This window comes from Penaeus japonicus, unplaced genomic scaffold (assembly GCF_977035675.1).
Source record: "Penaeus japonicus unplaced genomic scaffold, GWHDUDI00000001_assembly GWHDUDI00000025, whole genome shotgun sequence".
Taxonomy (NCBI): Eukaryota; Metazoa; Arthropoda; class Malacostraca; order Decapoda; family Penaeidae; genus Penaeus; species Penaeus japonicus.
The window spans coordinates 12,835,607-12,848,106 of record NW_028234427.1 but is presented as its reverse complement, the minus strand read 5'-3'; the positions used below and the strand labels follow the sequence as shown (position 1 = coordinate 12,848,106).

At 42.5% G+C, this 12,500-nt stretch overlaps 1 protein-coding gene across 4 annotated transcripts in view; it reads left to right on the top strand.

Annotated features, from left to right (window-relative positions):
- LOC122255721 (CECR2 histone acetyl-lysine reader dikar) overlaps positions 1–12,500 on the top strand; it is a 76,556-nt gene that overhangs the window by 62,814 nt on the left and 1,242 nt on the right. For 3 of the 4 annotated variants that reach the window (XM_086551350.1, XM_086551352.1, XM_086551353.1), the window contains exons 11-15: positions 1–58; positions 1,281–2,908; positions 3,103–4,266; positions 5,854–5,892; positions 8,368–12,500. The exon at positions 1–58 is cut by the window's left edge and continues 48 nt beyond it; the exon at positions 8,368–12,500 is cut by the window's right edge and continues 1,242 nt beyond it. In XM_086551350.1, coding sequence (XP_086407476.1) covers positions 1–58; positions 1,281–2,908; positions 3,103–4,266; positions 5,854–5,892; positions 8,368–11,217 — 5,739 coding nt within the window. In that variant the 3' untranslated portion in view covers positions 11,218–12,500. The remainder of the gene's footprint in view (positions 59–1,280; positions 2,909–3,102; positions 4,267–5,853; positions 5,893–8,367) is intronic. The other variant, XM_086551351.1, reaches the window with a different exon arrangement.

Genomic DNA, 12,500 nt, shown 5'->3' with positions numbered 1-12,500 from the left:
GAAGGCGACTTCAAACTCATGATGGACAACTGCAAATTGTACAATGGACCAGAGAGTGGTAAGCTTGAATTCAGTATGGTAGTTAACCTTCTAGATCTTGAAACTGCAGAGTGGTTTTGAACTTGTGCATTAACCCATTGCCGACGGGGGATAGATTTGCTTACACAGGCTCCAGGATGAGTTTTATTTCTGATCAAGGCAGCTTCTGCAACATAATTTGATTTTTCCCACTCCCTTTTCGTCACTCATTGTAGAGCTAGAGACATTTTTGTGTTTTGTTTTTTTGTGTGTTTACTGTTTTTAGAAATTTATATCTGTCATATCACAGGCTCCATCAATTCTGCAGTTGACTAAAATTGTAGTTCATGGTCCATATCAACTCATTTTTTTTTCTTTATACTCAATGTGATAGAAGTATTACTGTTTTAGGGGGGACAAAAAACAACTTTATTTTTTCGTATTTTTGTGCTGTCACGAACAAACATGAAACTTATAACCATCCAAAATGAAGAGGTTGGGAAGAGGAAGGAAACTTATGCTTTTGACAGTGAGTGCCACAATAAAAGGCATCCCTACTGGCACAGGGGCACATTGTAGGCATTGGGCATGGTGTAAGTCACCTTCCTCCTCTCGTTCTGCCTGCACATCTTTCATCTGCGGTACTTTCGAGCAAGAGGTCGGCAACTTGCGATGTGCCATCCCTCTATAGAGATAGTGCTTGCTAGAGACCGTAGATGGGTGCCATTCAAGGCTCTCTCTCCTGCTGGTGCTAGAAGAAAGTGGTGCCATCTAGGTTTTGTAAGTGAGTTGAAACCCATTTTGCTTATTCCCGCCGGCACTGTTCCGTCTTTGCATGGCTGCAATGCCAGGGCTCTCGAACGCATAGGCCTAAATCAATTATACGATCGACGGCGCATGCCGGCACCCGGCGCTATGCATATTACAAAAATCGCCGTCTGTGGACGGCGCCCGGCGGTATCGGGTTAAGAGAGCAAAATGTAGATGGTAGTTAGATATATATGTTTCTGCTCCTGAAGAGAATATTGTTAACTTTGGTTAGGTTATAGGACACTTGAATACTCCTGAAATTGATTTTTGAGGTAAACGTGGATTACATTGCTAAAAAGGATTAATTGAGCTATTTGATGACTTACCTAACTATTAAAATGACTTGTTTACCATTAAAGAATATTCATGAACTAATTTTTTAGGTCATTCTTCAAAAACACGTATAGGGTCCAGTAAATGATGTAATAATCATACTGACTTGGATTTTCCAGAATACACACACATGGCATACAATCTGGAGAAAGTTTTTGCGAAGCTCAAGGCCAAGTATTTGGAGGCGGATCTTTCCTCAGATGAAGAGATGTACATAGACATGAGCTACCAGCAGTCAGCCAAGAGAAAGAAGAAACGAAACAACAGCGACGAGAAGGAGAATACAAGAATAGATGGTGAGAAATTGTCACCGAAGAAGAGGGGGCGCAAGAAGAAGAAAGTGGGAAGGAAGCCAAAAGAGAAACATATTAGCGACGTGATTATCCCGCCCAACAAGGAGAGGAAGAAGAGCAAGTTCGGCAGAGAAAAAGACAAGGAAAAGGAGAAGCCGAAGAAGGACAAACCAAAGATTGATCAGTATGAGTTTCGAGATGACGACGAAGAGGAAGATGATGATGATGATGAAGATTTCGGCATACCTCCCTTGCTGGTCAGGGAAGACCCATATCCAGAGGAAGATGATGATGAGGAGGAACTGGAAGACTATGGACAAGAGACGAAGAAGCCGGTCCTAGAAGAGCCTCTGGAAGAAAAGGAAGAGGAGGAAGTTGGAGTTGGAGAGGAGGAGGAAGAAGAAGAAGAGGAAGAGGAAGAGGAGGAGGAAGAAGTGGAACAAAAGATGGTCATTCCAGTTGTAAAGAATAAGGTAGGAAGACCCAGAAAGGAAGATGCAATTAAGAAGACTGTCCACAAGGATGGGATAAGAACAGAAAAGAAGGACGAGATTAGAGAAGAAAATGAAGATGAAGATGATGATGATGATGACGACGACATAGAGCCAGATGTCTGCATGTATTACAACAATGAAGACTACAGAAGTGATGAAGATAATGAAGAGGAAAAGAGCAATACAGACTACAAAAATGAAAAGCACAATGAACTCTTTGGCGAGATTGATGACATTGAAGATGATGAAGTGGGTGAAGAAGAGGAGGAGGAGGAGGAGGGAGAAGAAGGGGAGGAGGGAGAAGGAGACGAGACACAAGTTTCAGAGAAGGGGAAACGCAACCATGTCGGGAAGCAGAACAAGAAGAAGGGTGGGATTGGCAAGGACAAGGACAAGAAGAAGCATAAACATGGAGAGAAACATGACAAACACCACCACCACCACCACCATCACCACCATCACCACCACCATCATCACAAGAGCAAAACAAAAGATGGCAAGCACCACAAGAAGAAGAACAAGCATGCAGGAGAGAAGGACAGTAAGAAGATCCTGAAGGTGGAGGACGTGTACGACTACTCAGATGAGGAGGAGCGTGAGCGTGAGCGTGAACGTGAACGTGAACGTGAGCGTGAGCGCACGCAGGTGGCAGAGCCGGTGGAGGAAGTGGAAGAAGTGGAGGAGGTTGAGGAAACCCAGCCTGTCGCCAAGACCAAAGAGGAAACGCCTGGTAAAAAGAAGAAGAAGGTGAAGCACAGAGGCAAGCACGGGAAACACCATGACAAACAGGAGAAGCACGAGAAGCATGAAAAGCATGAAAAGCACGAGAAGCACAAAGAAGGCAAGGTGAAGGAAGGTAAAAAAGAAGGAAAGAAGAAAAACAGCAAGAAGAAGAAAATCACTGCAAAAAATATGGCTGCCATCAATGCGCTCTCTGAGGCTACAGAGCAGACACTTAAGGTGGATTGTTTTTCTCTCTTTTTCTCCCTTTTTTTTAAGGTTTCTGTGACTTGCCATGAATTAATTGAGGTTTGATTTTGGTTTAAGATTGTTTTTACCTTCAGTTTTCCTCTTTTAATCATTGTAATTGATAATGAGTAATACATTTGTGACAATGAAATGATGTTAATTTCACCTTTGTTTCTCTCCTCCAGGATATAACCACTATGCTAGATGACCCAACAGTGCCACGTTTCAGTGAATACTCTTCAGCCAGCAACTCTCCATCTCGCAAGGTCACAGCCGAGGAATTTGAAGCAATTGCATTCAAAATCGAAACAGAATACCGTAAGAAATTAATGATGGATGAGCCAAAAGATAAGGAGAAAAAGGCACATAAGAAGAAGAAGAGGAAGAATGGCGGTGGAGAGGATGGTGAAGAAGAACCAAAGAAGAAGAAGATAAAGAAGGAAAAGAAGGCAGAAAGTGATAAGGAAAGTTTAGACAACACAAAAGAACTTTTCAAAGACATCAAAGATGGAAGAATAAAGCCTGGAGCTATTATTAAGTCTAAAGACATTGCCAAGAAGGAGGGTGTAGTGAAGAAGGAGACAAAGAATTCATCGGAAGGAAAACCAAAGGCGAAAACTAATCCCTTCGGCAAGATAAACAAGCAAGAAGATTCGAAACTAACAACCCTCATTGCCAAAGCCAAAGAGTCGCGCATAGGTCTGGTACCAAATAGCGAGGTCGGGGACAGCCCAAAGCTCAGTTTAGGCAGTATTATTCGCTCAGGTGATATCGGCACAGGTATGAAATCTTCGAGAGAGGCCAACAGTGCCGACGAGGAAGAGAAGTGGGAGACGAAGGAGAAATGGGACAGTCCTTGGGAGAACAGGTGGGAGAAGATTCCTGAGAAGGAGGAGGCGCCATCAGTGCGCGAGGAGGAGGAAAAGGAGGAGATCCAGGAGGTGGAGGAGTTCCCCGAGAGGATCAGTGAGGAACCTCCCCCCACGCCTCGCGCCCCGGAGATCAAGCAGGAGAGAGCTACCCCCAACTTGAGTGCGTGGTTTAAGGCCTTTGGCACGCCCAAGCTCCCCTCTGCAGGGCCCAAGAAGATGCCCGAGGACCAGCAGGTCGACAGTCCAAAAGAGGCGGACGACACTGAGGTGATCCACGTCGACGACATGTCAGAGGTGGAGGAGAGCGAGGTGGGGATGCTGGAGCGCCCGCCGCCCTCGCCACGGCCTCCGCCAACCAGCCCCGAGCCTCCCCCGTCGCCGGAACCCCCCCTGTCGCCCGAGAAGCCCCCTGAGACCCCCTGGTATGAGAAGCTGGACGAGAAGCTGGAGGACGAGCCCATTTGGAAGAAGATGAAGGTATGAGGAATGAACTTTTGCTCCTTGTAGTTACGGTTGTGTTTTTTTTTTTTTTTCTTCTTCCTTTGTTTTATTTTTGTTAACTTTTTTTCCAAACTTGGTTTCAGAAGTTTTTTTTATATTGTTTTTTTTTATTTTTTAAATCTTGGTTTTACTGTTGGTTTAAAACAAGATTTTTAAAACTTTTTTCCCCACTTATATAGTTGTGTTATTCACCATCTCCATCTTGCTCACCACAACCACCATCATCATCATCATCATCATCATCATCATCATCATCATCATCATCATCATCATTGCCATCATCATCGCCATCACCACCATTACTATCACCACCATCGCTATCACCTACACCACCACCACCACCTAGACCAACACCACCACCCTCGCTATCATCACTATCACCATCATCACCACCATCACTATCACCATCATCACCACCACCACCATCATCATCATTATCATCATCATCATCATCATCATCATCATCATCATCATCATCATCATCATCATCACCACCACCACCATCACTCACTATCATCACCACCACTACAGCAACAACAACCGCTATCACCACCACCATCACCACAACCACTTTTACCATTACTATTACTACAGACATCACCATAACCACTATCAACACCATCATCGCCACCCCACCACCATCATTGCCACAAACATTATCATTCCAAAAGTTAAGGAGAATCAGTCAGGGAATAATATCAAAGAAATAATAATCATGAGGGGTTAGGAAGTAAAGACCAAAGACTAGGAATGGGAACAGCAACACCGATTGTTATTAATCAGTGTTCAAGAATTTTGGTTGTAGTGGTTGTTTCAGGTCCAAGGGTTAAAGTTGAGGTAGTCTAGTGGAGTGAAAATATAGTGAGAGTGAAGTCTTTGGTTGGACGGGGACATCTGAGGAATGGATATACTTTGTTCATTTTCATAGTCATAACCCGTTTCTGTGTTGTTTTTGTTGTGTTATTTAATGATTTTCATGACCCATATTTTTATTAGTGTCTATCACTGCAAGTAACATGCATTTTTTTTTTTTTTTTTTTTTTGTGTTTATTTTCTTTTTTGTCATTTTCATATTTGTAGATTTTGGTTTTTGTTCCTGTAACACTACCAGATAACATAAGACTTAGAGCATGAACTTTTTCTGTTAAAAGTCTCTAGGATGAAATAAAAAAAAGACACTTTTGAATACATTCATTGCAGACAACAAATTTGTGCTTGTTCAAAGGAATAAATTGATAGATAAAGGAGAACGCAAGAAAGGCAAATTATTACTGTCAACATGTTTCTGCTTTTGAGATTGCTTTAGAACTTCCTTGCCTTGTTGACCAGACTACATGCACTCTGATCCTAGAATTTCATGTGATCCATTGTCATTTTATCACACATATTGCTCTAATGACTGAAACACACACATTTTGAAGTTCATAGAATCTTTTTTTTGAAGTGTTTGTATGTAGAAATTACCCTAAAGTAACTGATACTACAGAATTGAATAACTGAGTGATTCCTTGTCTTATGACTGAGAAACTCACATCCGCTTCTAAATTTCCAATTTTTCAATAGATGGGAGAGCGACAATATACGATTCAGGACGGCAATATGGTAAGCCTTGTATTATCTACCAAGACCATTATTTTCTCATCAATTTGCTGTGTTCATTTTTTTATGTCACTGGATGTTAGTAAGATTAGTCTGAAGAAGGATGGACTGTAGGAGAGAAAACAATGGTCAGTAGATGATTGAATACAAATATGCAACATAGCACGGTCTTTGTGGTTTCCCTTGCAATCTTCAAGGTGACTGCATCAACAACTTTAAGTGTGGCAAACAAATGACTGTTATGTTAGATGGCCAGGTCACGCTACTTTGTGGAAGCTAGTTCACAAACAGTTTGTTCTGTTGATTATGAATTGCTGCAGAGTAATTTTGGTGAGCAAATTGCAGTTGGCCTCTTGCTATGCAGCTGGGCATGTCGTTGAGTATGCAGATGGTAAGTATGATCTCTGTGTAAAGGAGAGAATTATTTGTAAGATTTTAGCCAGTTTGCACAATCAGTACAGTTCTTTGCCAGAGAAATGAAGGACTTTGTGAATATGTAAAAAGTCAGCTTTGCATAATGGAAAGATGCTCGAAGCACCCACAAATGTTGGTTATAATAGCTTTCAATGATACTTTGTTTGGTATTCGCAATTTCAGTCCTTCTTTTCTGCGGTTTTATCTTTGTTTTTGAGAAAGTCTCAATGTCATCAGCTCCAATAGATCTCAACGCAGTGACCACAGGAGAGCACACTATGTTTGTTTCTTAAGGCTGTATACTTAAAGAAATTGTGGGATTGCAAATCAGTACCCAACATGACTTTTTGTTCTAAGTAAGCAAAAATTTGCGTAACTAGAAACGGCTGTACAGAAGGGACTACTCCCTCTCTCACTAACGTAACTTGAAAGTGCCCTCGCCATGATTATAATCACATGCCGTCAAATTGAGGTCATGAATACTAACCTTACCGATGTAATTTACTCAATTTTTTGCGATAGATTGATAGATTTCTTTAGTATAGAACATATCCCACAGTTTTTTTTAAAGCATATGGCTGCTAGCTTCTTCAAGGCCTTTGAAGTAATTTACTGTACCTTTTCAGCACCTTGGTAAAGCATTACGATAAAGAGGAAAAAAAAAAAAAAAAAAAAAGAATGAAAACAAACAATGGATCATTTATGTTTATATTTATATTTGCATGCCAAGATTCTCTTAATGTTTCCTGCTCCCCAAGATTCAGCAACATATTTTTTTACCCCCTTTTTTATGTGTGCGATAAATTGCCAAACTCCAAAATCCATAAGGTAGCTGTTGTCATGGCTCGTACGGAAGGGCAGAACAGTCCTCACAAGATCAGGGTCCTAGTTCTTGCTACTTTTGCCACTCAATACCCTACTTCATTGGAATTTCACTTTCATTAATATGTGTTATCTTTCATGTGTCACCTTCGCATTGGGAATCTTTCACCTAGAGTTACTGAAGAAATACTTTGACATGTGTGATGGGAGGGGAATGAAACCTCGGATAATGCAATTTAATTTTGTTATGAAGAGCACCAGAGGATATAGTTTATAATGACTTGATTCATGATTTATCTGTTTACACTCGATTAAATGATTTATCTGTTTACACTCGATTAAATGATTTATCTGTTTACGTGTCATGTATACTTTCATGTCTCTATTATATTTTATTTTATATTCACAAATGAAGTACTTGAGAACTATGATTTACAACACATGGCATTTCCAATGTTGTTTTTGGATCACCTGGAATAGCGTTGGAGAAAAGACTTGTTGATGTGTTGGTAAGGTGCACCTGTTTCCTGTAAATGTTTAATGTATATGTACATTATGCGCTTGTATATGAACATCACATTTTTATTATTGAAGTCAAATGCCTGCAGTCTGGTCTGTTTCTTAGATTAAATGAAAAGTACAAATGCTGAAATGTGACTTTAGTGGCACAAATTTAGGTGTGAAAATATAATAATTATGTGGTTCTATGCTCACTCTAGATTCCCAGCAGATAATTTTGCATTTTCTCAAATACTGTACTCTGAATTAGCTAGGAAAGATATTGAAATCCTAATCCTTACACTTCACATTTCTATTTGTTGCACGCTACACTTTTACGGACATTACATTTATTGTTTGATGACACGTACTTACTGTATTTGATTTTGTATTTCACTGTTTGTATTTGATTTTTTCAAATTTCTTTTCCACTAGTGCATATACTTTACAGATTGTATGACTTCAATGTGTTTTTTGCTGTATTTTGAATATAAAGTAATCAGAATGTCTTTTCAGCTTTGAAAAGTATTACTTGGCTGCATTGGTTAAATTGCCTTTTCAGAGATCATATTTAAGATATCAAGAATATATATTTTATCATAATTGTCTCTTCCCCAGATGAGAATACAATACTAGAATTTCTTGAGATCATTACTTGCCTAGGGATCATAGCTGTTGTTCAGACTTTCACAGTGACTGATTCTTTCTATATCTAAGAGACGATTTTCTTTTCTCCCCTTCCAGCCTGATGAGGAGGACGACCCCTACAAGTTCGAAGAAGAGGAACTCGATCGTGCACGCGAGGAAGCGAAGAAACTCGAGGTGGAAAGGCAGCGGAAAGCTTCTGTGTCTTCGTCGGGTGTGTCTGACCGGTCGCCCCTCAACCACAGCTTCGACTCTGACCGCTCTCCTGCTGCCTTCTCCTCGGAGGGCGAGCGCTCGCCCATGACGAGGTCTCCTCACACTCCAGGCTTCGGTGCTAAGCAGTTCTCACCAGTGCCGGAAAAGTCACCGAGCGTGCCTGCATATTCACCGCGGTACGAGACTGCGCTATCGAAACCATTCCCCTCGTATGATCCAGAGAAAGCAAAATATCAGGCAAATGGGGCCATCACCGTTGGATTTTACCAGGACATGACGGATAAACCTGCAGGGGACAGTGTCGAAAAACAAACAACTGAGCCAAAACCGACAGAATCACCAGTATACAGTCCTACAGTGCCATACATGAGCTCCTTTTACTCTAGCAAGGCTGATGCCAGCAAGAAACAGAAGTCCCCAGCTAGCTATGCCAGTTTCTATAGTTCATCAGATTCCACTCTCGAAAAAGCCAAGACTCCAAACTACTATTCGGCTTCTGCTCCTGCCACGCCCACAGATAAGCCGTCCCCAGCATCTCTGACAGCAACTGAGCCAGCAGAAAAGACTAAACCCCAGTATAGTTACTATTCCTATGATCCAACAAAGCCCCTTACTGATCAGTATAAGAGCACTGGCTCGGTGCAGCCCGCACAACCAACACCGCCTCAGAAGAAGCCTCCTGGCTATTACAACAGCCATGACGGGGTGAAAAAGCAGACTCCTACACTGTCGCCTGCAGCCCCTGCTGGTCCTCTGACTCCTAACTTGGCATCCCCGGTGCAGGTTAGCTTAACTACACCAGCTCCAGCTATTCAGGAAAAGTCGGAAATGCAGCCTTTGAAAAAGAGGGCAGCATTGGATAAGGGTTGTCAAGACTTCCAGAGTAATTCTAATGTGACAGTTGCAGCTGTCAGTCCAGTAGATGGCACAGCTGCTCAGTGGGCAGGTCGGAAATCTGCAGAGGATAGTCCAGTTGCTCGAAGTACTGCACCCCCTAATGTGACCGTTCCGTTTTCTCCTCATCCCTCAGCACTGCCAGCCAATCTTGCCACCTTATCACAGATTGTGTCACGCATCACAGAGCCAGAAGCAACTAGACCTGTTCCTGACAAAGAGTTGTCCAAATCACCGGCTGAACCTCCTCGGGCACCTGCAGCATTTCCCAATCCAGAGCCTGCCATTGGAAAATCTCTGCCACCTACTCCATTCGGTGTGGCCGGAGGGCAGACTCCAACGCAGGTTCCAGTGTTAGATATTGAGCGTGGAGGCATAAGTTCTGTTAATGACTTGACTGATTTGCATCAGCAGAGTTTAAATCTCGCAAGTCGTGTTCAGCCGGCAGACTTGGCACGGCAGATTGAGGCCGATCCTAGATTACAAGATCGATCAATGCAGCCCAATTATCATCAACAGATCACAAGTCCTCATATGCAAACACAGCCTGGCTTGGCCTCTCCTCAACAGATATCCAAACCTCCTCAGACTCCACAGTCCCAAATCCACAGCCACCCTCAGCCTCCTATAGCGCACCAAAAGCCTAGTGAAGGAAGTCGTCCTTCCAGCCGTGACTTGCCACCTGCTCATGCCACTGAAAAATCACATATGTATCTCCAGCAAAAGAGTATGTGGACTTCCAGTTTAGCAACTAGTTTGGCCAACAGTCTTGCCTCTAGTTTACCATCAAGTATGGTTACTAGTCTAGCCACTAGTTTAGGATCGTCTTTGGCTACCACATCAGTCATTGCCTCGCTGCAGAAGATGGGTTCATTACAGGGAGACCGCCTGACGCAAGACAGATTAACACAGGAGCGACTAGCTCAGTTAGACCGGGCAGCTTTAGCCTCACTGGCCAGTCGAACTGGACAGGCAAATCTGTTTTCACATGAACTTTTACAACGTGGATCAGTTGCTGCAAGTCAGACTCAGGTTGGTACTGGTCCAAGTAGTGGAGGTTCATCAGGTGGTGGTAGCTCATCTGGAACTCCAGCGTCATCGGGACGGTCAGCCTCTGGCTCCAGCTCTGGTACAGGAGGGTCTACTCCAGCGGCTACTGGTAACAGTGTGGAGTTGGGTTTAAGTCGTTCCTACACCAACATGATGACAGGCCAGTCATCACCACTCTTTGGCCGAGGGGAAGGTGCTCTTACTCCTGGATCCTTACCACGTCCACTCTCTGGTTCCTCATCTCCATTCCTGTCTCAGTCACCAGGGTTGAGTGCAGCTCTTGGTCTTCCTGGAGCTCCCCGCACTCCAACTCCAGCTCATCAGCAGTCTCATCAAAGTCTCTCTAGCCTCAGTCAGGGTAGTTTCCCATCTCTCCCAAGAGACCCAAGGGACCCCATTTCACAATCCCATCCATCACTACAAATTCCAAGTCTTAATTCAATATCCTCAAGTCAAGCACAGACCCTCAGCCATCTCAATGCTGCCAACTTGGCTTCCTACTCTGGGAGAGACTCGTTAGCACTTATGAACCAACAAAGCCGAGGTGCATTAACAGGTGGCCTAGTAGATCCCACCTCTCAACTCTACCAGCAGTACCTTCAGCAGAGACAAGCGCAAGAGGAACTAATCTTGAGGTCTGCTGGAGCACACCCCTCACATCTGGCTGCCCACCAGTCTATGATGATACAGCAAGGCCTGATGAGTGCTGCTGGTTTCTCCTCCGGCTACCCTCCCTCACTTGGCCTAAGACCGGGCTCGTACCAGGGTATGAACCGCCCCTGGCTCTAATGTTGGAATCCCACCTCACAATGCAGGCGTCCCACTTTGGCTTGGAAACGGCCCATCATTTTACCCTTTCACATCTTTGGGTTTAAAGTTACAACCAATGTTTTTGTGGTTTGATTTGATTTTGTTTCTGATGAATGTGGCAACGCATTTTCATAGTGCAGCAGCCAAGTGCAATAGGTTAAGTTCTTTTCTGTTGTCTTATAGAGAACTATTTTTATATTTACTTATATCAGTATTTATAGACTATTTTTTATTTATTTACAGTTTTGCAGGCATTTTTAAAGATACATGTACCCTGTCAAAGTTGTTTTGTTGTGATCTAAACTTTATGCAAATAGAAGAGAATGTTAGCTGCCAGTGAAAAATTGATTTAAACATTACTTCTTATGTGCCACTTGCTATGCAGGCAGCTTTTCTTATCACAAAACAGGGGGCTTATTGTACAAAATTGTCATTTTAAACACTGAATGACGAGATGATTACTGAGGGTTAAAAGCAGCTCTAAAATCTGTATTGGACTATACCAAACTACCTGGTGGGATGATGTGGTAGACAACCAAATTTTCGCAAATGAAAATCTTGATCCAGGAGGCAAAGTTGTCGTCAGATACTCAAAACATTATTAATTTAGCCCTATAATGTACCTGAAAAGACCTGGAACTGTGTTTTTATGCCGACTTGCTTTGGTGTTGTGGACTAAATTATAATGTGATCAGTATATTGGAAAAGGTTCAGCCGAAGCCAGTGGAGGGCATCCTTTGTTGGATCTCAACTGTCTACCCACTGGAGTGGCAGGTGTGGGGTGCAAGCCAACCAAGTACAAAACCTGCCTCAGGGTGATTTCTCCCCCCCCTGGTGGCCAACTATTACTGTTAGCCTGATCTTATGGTGTTGCTATGCAGACCTTGGAAATAGGGAGCATTTAGGATGCTGTATTTCATTTTAATCAAGAACAATATGTAAGATGCATAATTAAGATTAGTCTGCACTTTTGCTTACATCTCAATTAATGAGAGTATTCATGTGTTTTGTACTTTGCATAATCCACAGGGACCTTGTGCTAGATTTGTTTTAAATAGGAGAGTACATGTGTACTTCCCCACATTTTAAAAATTTTCTCTTTTTAAAACTAACTTTTATATTTTTTAAAAAATTCCTTTTATTGAGGTTTTAGGATAACACAAAAAAAGAAAAGAAAAGGAAAAAAAAAAAGAAAAGAAAAATCGTTCCCCTTATTTGATTGCAAAACACCATTGGACACTAATTCAGTCCCTTAGTTCGGA